The 17,637-nt window shown below is 45.7% G+C and overlaps 1 protein-coding gene across 1 annotated transcript in view; it reads right to left on the bottom strand.

Annotated features, from left to right (window-relative positions):
• Positions 1-672: 672 nt before the first annotated feature.
• The window catches only part of LOC139910004 (AT-rich interactive domain-containing protein 1B), a 176,080-nt gene continuing 159,115 nt past the window's right edge, over positions 673-17,637 (bottom strand). The window contains exons 11-21 of the mRNA XM_078289400.1: positions 16,641-16,850; positions 15,480-15,695; positions 14,369-14,591; positions 9,588-9,729; positions 8,609-8,778; positions 7,211-7,343; positions 6,557-6,676; positions 6,302-6,377; positions 5,131-5,869; positions 4,509-4,639; positions 673-3,855 (exon numbers count right to left, since the gene is read on the bottom strand). Of these exons, the coding sequence (XP_078145526.1) occupies positions 2,011-3,855; positions 4,509-4,639; positions 5,131-5,869; positions 6,302-6,377; positions 6,557-6,676; positions 7,211-7,343; positions 8,609-8,778; positions 9,588-9,729; positions 14,369-14,591; positions 15,480-15,695; positions 16,641-16,850 (4,005 nt within the window). The 3' untranslated portion in view covers positions 673-2,010. The remainder of the gene's footprint in view (positions 3,856-4,508; positions 4,640-5,130; positions 5,870-6,301; positions 6,378-6,556; positions 6,677-7,210; positions 7,344-8,608; positions 8,779-9,587; positions 9,730-14,368; positions 14,592-15,479; positions 15,696-16,640; positions 16,851-17,637) is intronic.

The raw sequence follows: 17,637 nt of genomic DNA, 5'->3' as shown, positions 1-17,637 counted from the left end.
GGGAGCAAAAACAAGTGTTGCGTTTATATTTTTGTTCAGTATATTATCATACCTAAATAAATTATCTACATTTTGATCTCCTTTGGCCTGTTCTATTGTATCCGCTCACATTTAAATCAGATTTTTCAACTGCTTGGTCATGGTCAAAGTAATTTTTCAGAAAATACACATAGTAGAATAAGGTTGTAGATCTGCGTAATCTTTGATGATAATGATCTCACATTGTTTCTCATCACATCCATCACATCATGTTCTGATATAATCAGTTCAGAAGTATCCAATCCAATGGATACTCATCAGCATTCTTGAAATTTGTGCATGATGCATATAAAATGCTGCAGGCCTGTAATTATCCTAGAGATCAACAGCAAACTTGAGATTCATAGATGGGACCCATGTTTAATGGGATGCAGAGAGCTGTGAGGTCATATAAGGAGAACTGTCTCTATCCTTGAGTGAAATGTTTGAACTCTGTTAGGTCAGAACAAGTCAAGAAAACGCTGTATGATTAGACAGAATATAATCAGGTCATCTTATCAAGTGTCCTCTGGACTTTAAAGTGTCGCAGCACTGAGGTCGGTGTCGTGTTTCAGCGCTGAAGGAATCAATTGTGGCTGTAATCAAATGATTTTTAATGAAATCATTCTATGAAATAAGAAGCAGCCATAGTAAGCAGTTGATGTTTGTTTTATTGGCCTAAGATTGTCTGGACACAATGCAACGTCCCCGGTGCTTAACGATGTTCATCGTACATTTATTTGTGACATGTGCAGCACAGAGTATAAATGTGTATACTGAATAAAAGAGAGACATGGAGTCATACGAAAAAAAGGCAAATTTTACAATGAGCTTTCAGGACATTTTGAAGGTTCTTTTCAGAGTTTTCTTTTAGAGCATTATCTAGGTTCAAAAATACGCCCATTGACATGAATGGAGGACATTAACGAACAGAAATGTGTTCAGGTTGCTTATGTAACCTCAGCTAGTTATCCTCTCACCCTGGCACTTCCACATTTGATTACCAAAGCGATTGTTTTCTCAGCTATAATACAATGCATACAGGAATTTTTACATTGAAACATCTGTTATATCCGCCATGTTCAAATATTTGACCCCAATAACAAAATATGTATAATAACAATAACAAATTTTACCAACAATAAAAGCATTTGTTATAATAGTCAGAAAGTCCCATCTCTCGCTATTCTTGATTGTGAGATTGAAAGAATCATGTGTGTCCAATGTACAACGGTCTATATACATAGTGATGAAAAAATACAGACATAACACAAGTGCTTAGGAAACACAAAGTTCATTTGTGAACGTCGCTGAGGCTATGATTGATAAATTAGACACTTCTTTTTGACAGATGCTCTTCTCTCATAATGCTGATTGGCTGGTGCAACACTGCCTCCCCATGGCCTAAAGTACACACTGCAGGTGTCTTTAAAAATTCACATCATCTAGTTGTTCTCAAAACGGACAACTTGCTCTAGTCCTATTGCACAATTTATCTTCCAGCGATGGAGACATATACATTTCAATTTAAAAAGTCAGTGTTCTTATTTTCCCCAGAACTGTTGGCAAAAGTTCTAACTACTGTACAATGTCACGATTTAAATAAATACTCTCCATAACAAAACGTTGATGAGTATATTAGCATTTATAAAACCGAAAAACATCTCATAAGACTCAAAGGAACCACATGAATCAGCACCAAAATCTGGTGGCAGCTTTGGCTGAAAAAGTAAACACAAAAACAAATGCCAAACAATAGCAATCCAACAACAGCAGGTATTAAATAGTTGTATTAAAATTAGCTTTCAAATCCCAAAACCAATTTTTTTTAACGGGGCCCAGAAGCTATACATATATAGAGATATTTTGTATATGTGGATATTTTATTAAAAAACAAACATTTTCTTCCATTTCGTTTAAATAAAAATAGAAAACCACAGAAATAACTTGTCCGTCTCAGTGTCTGTCACGCGAGTCCTGCCTCTCCTACTGTCATAATTTCCCAAAGTGAAAGAGTACTTGGCAAATAATGGCCACCACCCCCGAGTTGAGCACAGAGGAAATGGAGATGTCCAATAGTCTGCTTTCGTACAGCACAAACTCCGCCTTGTTCTCCTCCACTTTAGCCATGGCCAACAGGCCTTTGGCTGCCCTGCACATCATATTGATGCTGGGCGGGTCCATCGGCGGGTGCCCCATGTGCAGCAAACTGTGAGGGTTCTGCTGGTACTGTGCCATGCTCACACCGTCCTCCAAGAAGCCCACCAGATTACCCACGCTACCCTTCTGCATGGCGATGGCGCGCGCCGCCGTGGGGTCTCCTTGCGCCAGGTGGGAGAGGACGGCCACCGCCATTTCCCTGTACACCTGCGTCTTCCTCTGGCCCACGTAGCGGACCAAGACGGCGAAGAGTTTCTCCTGCCGGCTGAAAGGCGGCGTGGCGAGCAGGAGGTCCACGTTCCCGTCCTGGATGCTCAGCTTGCACAGGCACTCCAGCACCAGCCTCTGGGGGGTGAGGGGGGAGTGGGGGGGCGCCGACGGGAAGGGGTCCTGGGCTTCGGCCGAGGGGCACACCATCCAGTGCAGGAGGCCGTCCAGGATGGGGAGGCAGATCGTGTCCGGATAGACGGAGAGATCCAGCTGGCCGGAGATGTTGGCCAGAGTGACCATGGCGTTCTCCCTGAGCGTGCTCAGACACTCCCACCACCACTCTTCTTTACTACTCGACAGCCCCTGCTCCTGCTGTTCCTCCCTCTGGTAGCTAGGGGGCAATCTGTTCCTCTCCGGGTGCTGGTGGTGGAGCAGAAGGAGCCTGCCCAGGAGGAGAACCAGAGCCGGGTGGCGCGACATGTCCGAGTCGTTCCCCGGGATGAAGGAGAGGCTCCGGACGATGTTGGAGACGCAGAGGCACCGCTTGGCCAGCGAGTCCTGCCAGGCAGAGGCGGTGGAGAGGGGGGCCTCGTCCAGGCAGCGGGGCTCGTCCTCCAGCAGGGTGATGTGGTCCTGCTCCCCGTCCGGATGCACCCTGAAGGGGTAGGACGGCAGAGAGCGCGCAGGGTGGGCGTGGGAGAGGGCGTCCACCCTAGCGCACAGAACATCGTCAATAGTGGCGGTGATACGTTTCTTTCCTTCGTCCGCGTTGCCCTCCTGTTCGCTTTCTTTTCTCGTCTTTCCTTCCGCTCTGGCAGGTGCTTCGCTCCGGGGTTCAAAGTGGGTCTGGATGTGGGCGGTGGAGTCTCCCCCGCCGGCCTGCCAGTGCAGCAGCCCGCTGGTGAACTCGGTGACGTGACCCAGATGCTCAGTCATGTCTTCAATCAGGTCCTCTTTGTGGACAATCTTGATGGGCAGCTTGTCATATTTGCTGGCTTGTTTCGGCCTGGGTCCCAGCTCTGTCACAGGCTGGTCGACGGACTCCGCTTTACTCTCTGACCCCTTTTCACTTGCCTCTCCCGCTCCCTCTCCCTCTTGCTCTTTCTCTTTTTCTTTCTCTTTCTCTCTGTCTTCTTCGTTCTCGTCCTCCTTCTTCACGCTCACCTCAGGCTCCTCCTTCTCCTCATTCACCTCCGCTGACACTGGCTCTGCTGCGACAGGTGGAGTTTCCTCCGTGAGCCCTCCTGGTTGCTCCTCCCTCAGCTCCGCCCCTGCGGCAGACTCGGGTTCTGATTGGACGTTGCAGTCTGTTTCGGGGTCAGGGGCGGGCTCCTCCTTCTGGCCAGGGGCGGGGCCCAGAAGGCTTTTCTGAGCCACGGTCCCCACCTCGTACTCTTCCAGGATGCCGAAGATCTCGATCAGACAGCGGCGGAAGTACTCCACGATCAGCTCCAGGAAGCCAGGCAGCTGGACGACAAACAAACAATATCATCAGTGTCAACAAGTTAATCATTAGGCAATCAGTCATGTGTTGCCAAGTGGTCTCAGATGGCCACTGCAGCTTTACAGGAAAGCTGAGATTAACTATCAGCTAATTATCAGGAGATAGGATTTGTCATTGTAATCCCTTTTTTTTTTCAATTAGTCTTGGATGTGTTGAAGACTTGAGACTAGACGAGTGAGTTAGGATGGTAAAACAAATGATCCTCTGAAAACGTTACTCCCCATTGAATTTTACATGTCCTTCCTCCAATAGGAAAGGTTGACTTAAGCCTTATTCGGACGGGATTAGTTTTCAGGACAACGTGTGTAAATAATTGCATATAAGACATCTGCACTGTTATTGGACAATTCACAGGGGATAAGAGATCTGTGTAATCAGTCTCCAAAATTACAGAGATGGGAGTGTCTACTCGTTATTCATTTATGCGTTAATCACACCAAAAATGTACCATGTGTCATACATAACTTATCCCATCCGAATAGGGCTTTAGAAGAGCAGGTTTAGAGAGATCTACCACACACTGTAAGAGTCACAGCATGCTCTAGTGGGCTAAATGTCATATAATGTGTCCTGTCAGTGATCAGTGAGGTGTAGTCATGGAAATGCTAGGTTTCACCTGGGAGAGGTTAAAGGAGGCCACGGTGCTGTCATCGTACAGCAGGATGTTGATAGTGTCTAGAGCCCATGTGCTCTCTGCCAGCAGGCCAGACTTCAGAGACATCATCACGCGCCAGGCCTCAGGGGTTCCTGGGTAGGAGGGGAGGGGTGCAGGAGACAAGGGATGGGATTGAATCATGTGTTTATGGATCCAGGAGGAAAAATGAGCTCATTGTCCACATGATGAAAGTGAACAGAGTAGATCATTGTAATTTTGATCATAAAATTGATCAGGCTCTGGTTGTGCTTCACAAGTTTAGCCATACAGCTACGGCAGGGATCTAATGTTTTTTTGTTCAGAGCCCAAAGTAGCGGGTAAATTCCAGAATTCACCAGCTAAATATTCATTCCTATCCTAGAATGAAGCAGGACCTGTAAATGATGGTAGTTTACTTGCCAAAGAGGCTGGTCAAGTAGACAGACTTACAAGCCAGGCCAAATGTATATATATAACAACACGTGTTTGTTTGGTGGCTTGTGTTAATTTCTGACCCTGCTTACAGCTACATGTATGTTAAATCCCTATTCAAAATATTGACTGATGAAATAATGGGACTCCCAAGAAATGCTCCATCTCTCACCAGTGTCCTTGGAGGTGATCTTGCGCCGGGGCTTGAGAATCGGCATGGTGGCCTCCACTGATCCCAGCGGGTAGTTGAGGTCCCTCCTCAGGTTGGGAGGGAACTGGCCCAGCGGCCCGGCGCCCTGCGAGCCGAGCATGGCCATTCCCGGCTTAGGCATCTTCATGGGGGACATGAACGGCGCTTTGCTGGGTGACATCCGGGACTCCATGGAGCGCTGGAAGGCCCCCGGGCTGGGCGCTCTGGGCAGGTGGTTGGCCATGGACGGGGAGTTGGAATAGGACGACGGGGGCTGGCGCGAAGACAGAGGCGGCATGGCGCCCGATGACGACATGAAGGGAGACTGACGGTGCCACTGCTCCTGCCCGGGCCTGCCGTCCATGTCGTCTCTACCCATCGAGCCGTAGGGCGGCATCTGTGAGGGCGCCCCCTGTCGGTTGGGGTAGGGATAGCCTAAGTCTGTCCTGGACGGCCACATGTTGGGGCCGTCGGTGGCGTGGTTGGGGGTGGGCCCTCCGCCCATCATGCCGTGCTGGCCCTGCCCCGAGGGCGCCATGCGGTCTCGGGGGTAGGGGTAGGGGAATTGTCCCTGGATGGGTCTGCGTTCGGGGCCTGAGTACCCAGCGGCGTAATGGTTGTACATGTCAGGCTGCTGGTTGGCATACTGCATGGTATACATGTCGCCCTCGTGTCTCTTGCTTGGGGGGCCGTACATACCCTCCATGGGCCGTTTGTAGCCCTGCTGAAGCAAGGGTATAGATGGTTAGGGTTACTTTGATAACATTAGTAAGTATAGGCCTAGTTTTGGTCACAACTGCCGCAATAGGGTAACCTGAACCAATCTGGTCTATCATAGTGGATTGGCAATTTAAAAAAATGATTTGAAAGCATAACAATCCATAAAAATAGAAAAATCTAGTTTGTACAAGTATTGACCCCTTTTACTCACTTGGGCTAAATTGTCTCACCGGAAAAAACAATTGTTCAGCATTTCATAATTTGTCTTCAAAATTCTAAGCTCTAATAAGTCTTATACCAGGTTCCTTCAATACAAACAGTCTTTTTATAACCTTTTCCTTTTGAGTCTTTTTTTTATAACCATTGTATTTCCATCCTAAAGGTAGAAATAAACAGTAAAGTAGTGAGTGCATGTAGGTTAGCTGTCTCTCACCTGTTGCTGTGGGTAAATCCCAGAGGGGTGCATCCCATATGGCATGCCTGGGTACTGCTGGCTGTAGCCATCGTGTCTGCAGTAGGAGAGAGGAGAGAGGAGGAATTTAACACTCGCTGATGAAAAGAAGTGCCAGACACATAGTGGCAATGATGCACAAAGACATATGACTTATCTATCCCAGTCTTTCTTCAGTAGTTTTACTGCACACACACACACACACACACACACACATATAAGCACACAGGTGCTGACCTCTGCTGTGAAGGGTATCTGTTGGGGGAATACATGCTGCCCTCGCTGTTGGAAGGTCCCATGTTGTTCTGACTCCCGGGGGGACCCATGCTCCCCTCCATCCCCATCACATGGTCCGGTCTGGGGGATCAAACAATAAGCAAGTTTTCATGCATGGATACATAACTGCCATGCAACATCAGTTATTACAAATCCAATATTTGGTCAAATTGAAAATACATCACTGCAATAACTTCTATTATAACCATACATACTACTATTTTACTATTATATAACTTTACACTGATGTATTCTGTTTAGATAACTGATATGCAATGCAATTGTTGTAGCCTATTGTGATTAAGTGTTGTATGTGCTTATGTGTGTGTTAATGTGGTGTCTAATGTAGTGTGCATTGGAACGGAACGGAATGGAATGACAGCAACTTTTCTTATGGTCCAAGACAAATTCCTCTACGGAGACCAATAAATATAAATCAAATCAGTCAATCTATTTACCATACACTACTGATGACTATACTGTGTGTTGCACATGATAGGTAGGCAGGTTAATCAAGGACACTGTAGACCTTAGGGTTATGCTAAAGCAGTTATAGGATGCTAGTTATAGGATACTACAGGTTCTCTATCCACTTGTTGTGGCTCCTCTGCCTACCTCCTGTCGTAGCCTGGCCCATACGGATACTGGGAGCGCTGGCCCATGCCCATGGCTGCCGGAGGCCGACCGTACATGTCCTGCATGCCGCCGCTGGGCATCTGGCCTGGCATGTAGGGGTCAGCTCCTGCCACTGTGGAAGAGGAAAGCACAGGAGGTAAATGCATCTCGGAGTATCCTGGACGATAGTGATTGTATGTGGATGATGTGAACATAACGGTAATGGAAATATGGATTTTAATAGTGTGAAACATCCTCATCACATTTTTTCAATCTGTACCATTCATTGTACATGTAACAGAAACGCAAACATGCCCTTAAACATGCAGAAGATTTTTAGTCTCCAGTGATATTTGATGAGTAATATCTTACTCCAGCCACCAGGTGGCTGCATTCCTCCATGAATAATCCCCTCTTTTCATGATTAGGCCTATTGTTCTGAAGCTGTCGGCTGTTGTTATGCAGCTAACATCCACCATATTATTCATTCAGACTCCATTCTCCTCAGCCTTCAGAGGAGCCGCCATCCTTTCTAAGACTGCTGTTTGTTCTCAAAAGTAAACCGCACGAGTTGGTCAAAACAGGTGCTTCTCAGCAGGGTGGGAAGGATGAAAGGTTGAAGCGAAAAGGATGAAAAGGATGAACAAAGTTAGGATGAGACGAAGGCTAAGCTACAAGAACATAAGAGGAGCTGGTGTGTTTCGATAAAGGGATGTGTGGTGTAACAAACAGCATTGATCTCCTTTCATAGCTCCGGTAGTAAAACACGCACATCTGTCCTGATCTGAGATGACACAGTAATTACACAGTCAATTAGACCACCTAGATAGATGACAGAACAATGGCTATGGGACATGTGAGTCCTGTAGACAAAAGAACCGTGCGAGTTTCAGATGAAGTTTTCAGTTTCTCTTTATCTAAAGACTGGGAGTTTGAGCACATTTATGTAGTAGCGGCGAGACTTGAGTTGGCACAGAAGAAATGTTAAAATGTGATATGAAATGCTTTGTTTCATTCCAAAATGAGGTATCGATCATTTGAAAACTGTGACGCCTACTTCTGCAAAAGGATTACTGGAATGAAAAAAAGAAAGACACATTGTATTGCACTGTTTGACAAGATTTCTATTTTTGACAGTTGAAAAATAAACATTTGGCTACATTTTTTTTCCTGATGTAGATGTAAAGCACTGGAATGAAACGCTTCTTATTTTCCATATATATCCTATATATTTTGGCCAATTTCATAGGACAGTGACAATATAAAATGGCCCCATGGAAATGTGTTTCTAATGGATTTCTTGGTTGGTTACAAGAGAGAAAGAGTTTCGAATTCTCCCAAATTTGGGGTTGGGGCTGGTGTTTGGGTCAAAGGGTGTCACAGCGGGCGCCCACTCACTCTTCCTCATCCCGGCGAAGGGGTCCTTGGCGTCGTACTGCATCCTCATCATCATGTCAGGCATGCTGAGGCCCTGCTGGTAAGGAGCTGAGGGGGGCAGGGAAGCACCGCGCTTCTGGAAGGCCGGGTCGCTCACCTCCGAGAAGGGGTCCTGTACGCTCACACTGGTCCTAGACGAGGCAAGCAGGGGAGGGAGGAGGAGAGAAGTGGGGGAGAGAGGAAAGAACGAAGGAAGGAAGGTGAGTGAGAGTGGTAGAGTCCATGGATTGGACAAACTTGAAAATATGGATATGTGGTGTATAGGAAGAGCTCTAGTCCAAGATACAATGTTTCCATTTAGAAAAAAAAGCATTACCTGAATTTTAGCATTCAACATCACTTAAATATGAAGGATTCAGTCTGTAAAGATACAGTATTACCTTTCGGTCAACTAAGGACTCAAGTTACCCATTATCCCTTAAAAAGTACCTTAATTTGTTTTAATTTTGTGTTATCAGTCATTTGTAAGAGGAGGTTTAAAAATTTTCAAATGGTGGAATTTTTGTAATGAAATCCTTCATATATTGTCTATATAGTCTATATAATAGCATGTGGCCATAGAGTAGTAGTAGCAGTAGTAGAAGAAGAGGTAGTGGTGGTAGTTGTAGTATTAGTAGTAGTAGAAGTGGTAGTAGCAGTAATAGTAATAGTAGTAGTAGTAATAGTAGTAGATCCCAAATGGTGGACATTTTGGGATCAAATTCTTCATATGTTGAATATACAGTATGGGTTATATAATAGCATTTGTGTGCCTTAGTGTAGTAGTAGTAGTAGTAGTAATAGTAGTAGCAATAGTATTAGTAGTAGCAGTAATAGTAGTGGTAGTAGTCGTAGTGGTGGTAGTAGCAGTAGCAGCAATACTAGTAGTAGTAGGAGCAATAGTAGTTAGGTAGGAGTAGTAGTAGTAGTTAGTAATAGTGGTACTATGTCCATGTGGTACCTGTTGGAGGGCAGTGGTGTGACCTGGCCCAGAGGAGTGGTGGCGGGGGTGGGGGGTTTCAGATCCCCTGCTGCCTCTGCTGTGGAGCTGCTGCCTGAAGACTGGGGGGTCTGGGGACCTTGGAGAGAGCCCCCCGAATTAGCTGGCGGACAGAGAGAGAGAGAGAGAGAGATAGAGAGAGAGAGAGAGAGAGAGAGAGAGAGAGAGAGAGAGAGAGGAATTGCTTGATTGTGGCTATATCTGGACCTGGATTCACAAAATGCACTGTAAAAAGCGTAACACATTCAGACCGCAGGGCTCCCTCATGTCTCCAGATACGATCTTGAAGCCGGTTTAGTTAAGTTAGAGGGGCCGCGGTGGGCTTTAGCTGCAGCAGGGTTCTGTATTAGGGAGATAACTTTGGACTTAAGGCCAAAGCACTCACAGCGATGCCCTACACGAGAACTGAGCTTACGCGAAGCAGTTAGCCTCCGCGAAAGCAGAGGAAAATGGGGAACGGAGGGACTACTAGAGAAGGGCCAGAGGAAGGAGAGACGAAGGGAAAGGAGGCAGGAAGAGAAGACAGAGAGAGAGAGAGAGAGAGAGAGAGAGAAGAGAAGGCTTTCTCCGAGGGAATTGCCCACTCGGGCGGTCGCAGCACGGCGCTTTATTTGGAAGCTGTTTGAAGATGGTTTAACTTTTTTTTTTTTTTTGGGGTGTGCCGTGAACTCGGTGAGGGGTTCATGGGGAGGGCTGAGCTGGGGGGCACAGATGTATTTAAAGCAAGGACAGTGTATATGCGAGAGTGTCTGTACCAGCGTGTGCATTTGTCTACGTACATTATGTGCGAGCTTATGCTTCAGCACACATCCCCTGTATTTGAGTGAGGAACTTCAGAGAGCGCCCATCTGTGCTTGTGACCTCCCCCCTACCAAAAATACATCCAGTCACACAGAGACTCTAAAACGGGGTTAGAATGGGGTGAGCGTGCTCTATTGTTATGACACCGGATTTCTGTGAATTGCTCAGTTCAGATGACTGGGAAATGAAAGCACCGCAGCGCTACAAGAGCACAAAGAACCCCCGACCAGATAAAACCGAGGGATGTGAATTCTCAGAAGCAGGTTTGATGGAAAGTGTGGATTGTTCCGGCTAAAAGATGACAGAGACGGAGAAAGAGAGAATATGAGAGTGTCCTAATGAGCGTTTAGTGTAAGAAGCCTGCCTTTGGAACAGCCTCCATGGCCTTTCCCTGCACCGCACGTTTCCACGGGAAAAAAAAAAAAAGGAAAAAGAGAAAAGGCTTTAAAAATTCATGCTAATTCTGAATTATTCAACGATACCCCCTGCCTCTACATCATAGGAGACAGAGAGAGAGAGAGAGAGAGAGAGAGATGGTTATCCCAGTGGATGATGGGAGGGGATGAGCTTGAAGCAGGGGTGGGAGAGAGGGAGGAAGGAAGTGAAGGAAAGCGAGAGAGAGAGAGAGAGAGAGAGAGAGAGAGAGAGAGAGAGAGAGAGAGAGAGAGAGGGCAAAGAAGGGGCAGCGAGCATTAGGGATTCTTCACTTTCTGGGAAATCCCGTCTGCAGACACACACACGCACGCATACACACACACACATGTGCGCACACACACACACATGCACACACGCTTACGTGGAGCGGTGCAAACAATGGTGGGGTTAGCCAAGGTTAAGAGGTGTGCCATTCTTCAGACGCTGGCGGGCAGACAGACAGATACATAATCCTGGAGGGTGGGGGTGGGGGGGTGGGGAGGGGTGAAGATGGAGAGGGGGAAGGGGGTGGGGTGGGGTGGGGGGGTGGGGGATTTGCACAGCGTGAACTCAAGTGCCCTCCGCTCCGCATTTAGAGGGAGAACAAAAATGGCAGGAGGAGGCAATGAGAGAAAAAAAAGTGTGTGTGCGCATGTACTGTATGTGTGTGTGCAAGAGTGACTTTTGATGTGTGTGTGTGTGTGTGTGTGCACGCACGAGTGCCTGTGTGTGTGTGTGTGTGTGTCTGTGTGTCAGCGGGTGACATAATCCAGAGTGGGGGTAGTGGCTGAGGGAGGAAAAAAAAAAAAAAGTCAGTCAGCCGAGCCAGTTTTGTGAATGAAAGGTGACGGCGAGGTCGCGTTTGTTTACGTTCTACATTCCAGCCCTCATTAATCACCCCCCACCCCCTCCACCCCCACCACCACCACTACACACACACACACACACACATCCTCCACCCCCCCACCAGCCCGCTGGACAAGCTCCCTCGGTGACATCATTGGGCTGTCAGTCTATATATAGGCTGGCAGGGTGTCAGTGGGGCAGTTTGCACTTGGGAGCAGCCAAGGATAGATAGTAGAATAAGATAGAAGTATAAAAAGAAAATGGAGTGGGAATTTTTCTAGCTTGCTAGCCCCTGGAATTTAATACTTTTCAGTCCGGGCGAGGACAGAACTGTCATCAACGACCATATTTTAAATGAAGTGGTAGGCAACTGCAAAAAATGTTGATCTTAACAAGTCATTGAGTCTCATATTCAGTCTTCAAGTTTTATTGGTTTTAAAACAAGTGAAAAACAAAACAAGGCACAATAAAGCGGCCCACTTCACTTCATCAATGTCACTTGAAACAAGTTAATTTGCACTGGAAACAAGTGAAATTATCTCACCCCATTGGCAGATTTGTTTTTTTCACTTGTTGAAGAACATCAAGACTTGCTACTAATTTAAATGGCCTCTTAAGATGGATATTTATTTGCACTGTATGCAGACTGGAGCACCTGTCTTCTTTTGTAGAGCACCTCAGAGACAGAGGAGGCTCTCTTGTTCCAGTCTAGCAGGGCAGTAGCACCACCAGGAGTAGGGCTTCAATTCTAAAATCGTACGCAGAGGATATTACTTCAATCAGTTTCTCAGTGCGAGCACTGTACATCCAAAAGGCGGTCCTGGGATTACAAGTATTGACTTTTTCATATTTCACAATATAGATGCAATCTCTGAATATGTTAACTATGTCCCGTAGTTCCATCAGCTGAGGTGGGCAAAATGAGATTCTGTGAAATTGAGGAGGTTAGATCCTCTTGAATAGGTGAGAGGGGGCTGAATTATGCATGATAAAGTGTTATGAGCGAGAGAGAACGCGTGTTCATACGTGTGTGTGTGTGTGTGGGTCATGTGTACTGTACGTCTGCGTATGTGTGCGTGAGTGCAAATGAAGGCAGACGCTCCTTTCCACCCACCAGGAAAAGCAATCTGCAGCGTCTCAGGCAGGTGAAGTGCTCCGATGTTCTATTTAAAAGCCGGGGTCACTTTTCTCATCACCGCTGCAAATTAGAGACGTGACCTTACCGCTCTATATCTCTGTCTACTCTCTCTCGCTGCTTCCCTGCTCCTCGCGTCATAATTGTGCTTAGAGACACGCCGGTGTGAACAGGGGGACGCGCCAAAAATTAAAAAAAACATACCCTTTAGTGTAATGGCGTCGCCGAAACAATATTACTTAACCCCCATAGCAAGTGGTGATAATATCGTTGCTCACCTTCATTAACCAAGCATCATCTCATCAAAACAGCGTCGATGCTCACTTGTCTCTCTTGGGCTTTCAGATGTGTTAATGTATTCAAGTTGCTGTGTGGTGTATTTTTTAATGATAATATAATGATACTTCTGTACGACCGGCTATTGTGGCTTGTTAACAGTCGGCCTCTCACCTTCACTTTTTTCTTGAGAGATTTCATTTTGACTTCTCATCTCTTGCTGGAGTGCTGTGCGTTTGTCAAACCAGCCACACTGTGGTGTTACATAACTGCTGCACTGTACTGTTCTTTATTCTAGTGGATCATGCAATCTGTAAGATTTCAGTGTTAGATTTTCAATGCCCTGTGACATAAAGAACCAAACTGAGCATGTGTTAAATATTACAAAGGATAACTCTACACTCTGATGACGCTCCCTCTTCCTTTGTCATATTTCTTTATAATATTCAAACTACAGAGGCCTGTTAGGTGTTGTAATGCACCCTCTGGTAGCCATATTGGAGGTCCACAGCTCAACAGCTGATTGTATTTCTAAACGCATGTGTGGGATAGACATGGTTACTTATTGTGCCGTTTTTGGCTGGGGACAAATAATTTCATCACTAATACATCTGCTCGATATTGTGTTTACATAATTTAAGCTTATTAATGTTGCCAAATGTGGCTAACACATCTGATTTGAGCAGTAATGTTACATGGCTCATAGATGCGTCTTAACATTATTGTACTGTATTAACATGAGTAGCTTTGCTAAGTTAGCATGCTGGCTAATTAACTAACTAACAAAACTGTGTTTGAACTGTTTGTTCAAGTTAACTCTTCTTAAGTTACAACTAAGAGTCTTTGGAGTAGAGACTAGGGGGAGCTATGGCTAAAGACAGTTTACTGTATCATAGTAACCAACATTTGGAAACAAACCTACATTAACAGTCCAAGTTTACCTATAAGGTTACTGTATGGCTCTACACCCACGACTTGTCTTTTTTTAGATATCTCTTGTTCTAGCCCAGTTGTTATGCATGGCCAGTCCTCCAAGATGGTACCAGCCGTTGCTCCTTGGAGATTTCTGCCACAGCTGCAAAACCTCTATTGTGGTGCCGCTGTATTTTCTCCCAGCACACGGGCCACATTGTCACGAATACAGATCACCGTTTCTCCTACGATTTCCGACACCTGTCGTTTGATCACCAGCACCTGTTGTTTGGCTGCCGCCAGATGGGCGAGCGGAGTCGTAAACACGCCTGTGAACCGGTCTGTTACCGGGCCTTACCGGGCGAAGGCGGCTGGATCTTGACCTGCTTCCTGTTGTCTCCTCCAGCCATGCTGCCGCCGCTGCTGCTGCTGTCCGCCGGCGGCTCCTCTCCCCGCTCCATCTTGCACTCGTAGGCGAACAGATACTGGATGTACTGCTTCTTCAGTGAGCTGGCGGAGCTGCTGGACGTGCCCACGTTCAGGGTGGTGGACAGCTCGCGCCACTTCTTGTTCTTGTTCACCTTGGATGAAAAGAGGTGAAGAGGTTAAAGGATGGGCAGATGGAAAGACATTTTGGGGCAAAGACACGTACATTTCTTTATGCTCAAGGACTTCACTTTGTTATCAAGCTGTATATACTGTTTACTAGTGGTATCCATCACAAACTAGCCATTTGGCCCATAGTGTGCTAGACCAAAGACGGCTGAATTTAATCAATATAATCAATTCCATGACTGGGCACCTAATATTTCTGTATGAAATATGAACACATAGTTGCAGGACACTCACTAGTATTGCAAATAATTCAACACTGCTGCTTTGAATCTAACAGCACAAAAAGAACACAGCCTATCCCATTTTGTGATTTCTCTCTGTCTGTCTGTAAACCTTGCTACTATTATTATTTTACTCCCATGCTTTTTATTACCATCCAACAGGTTTTTACACTGCATTGTCAGACCTTGCACACTTTGACATTTCCAGCAATGTACTGTAGGTTCTCCGACACTCGTAGTTTATTTCATGCTATGTGAGGAAGCTATACTGAATAGAATGAGATATTCTGTTCAATGTAGCTTCTTCACGGTACAATAGACCAATGCATCAATCACTCACAATACATCTCTCTACGGCTGCAACTACGCTGTGCTGCTTGAATGCACATTGCTAGAGAATATTGAATGTCAAATGTACATGGGTAGAGTGATATGTATACTCAGCTGTCTATTTGAGGTCCTGTTGTGCATATGCCTGGTCAGTATGCTTCGTTAAACTCTCTAAGTTGTCCAGGTGTCTCTGCACTAATGTCACCGAGGCAAATCCCTGCACAACTTGGCGATTACAGTGATGCTACTTTCAACTATTACCCCTAACATGGCAGACCGCCCAGTGTGTTCCCTATGTCTTACCATGGCCAGGCCTCCTATCTCCCTGACAGCCATGTAGAGCTTCCAGAGGTCCAGCGGCTTCTTGCCCACGGCGGGCAGCTGGGCAACGGGAGTGCCCCGCTCCTCCATGAAGGACAGGTAGCGCTCCACCCAGCCCCGCCGCTCCGGCTCCACGCCCAGCTCGAACAGCCGGGCGATGCGCTCCCCGCTCAGGGTGGAGGAGTTGGGGTTGGCTTTCTGCGGAGGGACGGAGAGAGCAAGTTCAAAAAAATCAGTTTGAAAGACACCAAAGTCTGCTCAGTATTGCCGAAATGCTCCTAGAAAATATTGATTTAATCTGAAGTGAACGAGAAACTCTATCAGGCTTAAGTTGGCGTGCCATGATGACATGTGACTTATGAACGTGACTGATATTATACTTTATACATGTTGGTATCTTTGTATTTATTATGTTATTTCGTATTTCGTACTTTTGGTATATTTTTCATATCGTAAATATTATGCACTAATTTCTCCTTTGCCTCGATAAGTCCTACTGCTGTTATTTTGCACACACTAATAATGTTGTAATGCATAGTTTTTCCCGTTACATATGTTTATATGTCCCAATTTCATCAAAAATCATCAAAAGTTCCATCTCATCTCTATACATCCTGATGAAGGCCCTCGCTAGAAACGACCAAGTTAAAATCAATACTTCTTGGGAGCATTTTGTTAAGTGTGCAGGCTGCGTTTTCCTCTACGATCATATCCATCAAGTTCAACCAGCTGGACAAAGTTCAATCCCGCACAACAAGGTCTGGCTTCGCTCCAGGATTAGAAATACTTCTGTGGTCTTGTAAATGGAAAAGCTTTTGATCACGTAATTACACATTAATCCTTCAATCAAACCAGCTTCATAAACACGCAAATCAATCAAACTAACAGCTTGTACTGGCATTATTGTCCTTAAGTGGAAACTTACTTTGTGTAGATTGTGGGCTTTTTTTTTTTTTTTTCTCGCTTTGTGCAGTTGTTTCAGAAAAAATGCATTTGTTGTTGAAGACTAATGCCACTGATCTTTAAGTCACTATTCTTTGCTGTATTTTATATATTCTCTCTAGTCCAGTCATGAGTCTATGTATACACCAATCCATCCATCCATTCATCCATCCAACAGTGCTTGAGGTTGCTTGTCCTTACGGGGCTGGAGGGGGTCTTGGGGGGCCAGGGGGGGCTGCTGATGCTGTCGCTGTCGTCTCCATGGTAGGAGGACAGGCTGGCCGGGCTGGGAGAGAGGGGCGAGGGCACCGGCAGGGCGCCGCCCGGCGTCGCCGGCTGGGACACGCACTGCTGGGAGCCGCTGCTGCTGCTGCTGCTGTTGTTGTTGTTGTTGTTGTAGCCGTCCTGGAGCTGCTGGAGAAAGAGAGGAACAGGGAGAGTAAGTAGGGAGGATGGGAACGGAGAGGAGGTGGGAGAGAGTTCGATGAGCAAGGAGGGATGGGAAGAGAGACAGGGGAGGGAGGGGAAGAGAGAGCCAAAGGGGAATACAGAGAGATTGAGTCAACTGAAATTTGTAAAATGAATAAATCTTGCCCGAAGCATCTCAATTTAAGATTTTCCTTAAAAATTCACTTAAGCTTTACTTAGAAAAAAAAATGTGTTGCAAAAATTCACCTCATGTCCTCAAGTTTCCATCCTTATGTAGTGTTTTTCATCCTAAATAATTCCTTAAAATCACAAAAAACTTACACAAAAAACTAAATATAGTTTTCTTTTTTTATAGAGAATAAAGTTGTGGCAAAAACAGTGTTTGGTGACAGGAACAACCCCATGGACACACTGACTGATGAGCAGCTGCTGTGAGATTACAGATTTGACTGGCAGTCTATTCTTGGGTGGACAAACATGCACAGCACTTGGAGCAATGACTGTAATGATATTCAGACAGTATTGCTGTTGTGGATTACTAACTGTAATGTTAGTGACTTTAGTTTTAAAATAGGACATACACTGCCAGTCAAAAGTTTGGACACACACATTTTTCTTTATTTTTACTATTTTTCAGAATAATAGTAAAGACATCAAAACCTTTGTGTGATCACCCACTGTTCTTTTATGTTATGCCAATAAAGCATTTTTGGATTCAAAATGGACAGATATGGGAACGTCACAGAGATAGGAACTGAAGTGTGTGTGT

The sequence above is a fragment of the Centroberyx gerrardi genome, chromosome 17 (genome assembly GCF_048128805.1).
Source record: "Centroberyx gerrardi isolate f3 chromosome 17, fCenGer3.hap1.cur.20231027, whole genome shotgun sequence".
NCBI lineage: Eukaryota > Metazoa > Chordata > Actinopteri > Beryciformes > Berycidae > Centroberyx > Centroberyx gerrardi.
Note: the sequence above shows the minus strand (reverse complement) of the source record. Positions and strands in the feature narration are given on the sequence as shown.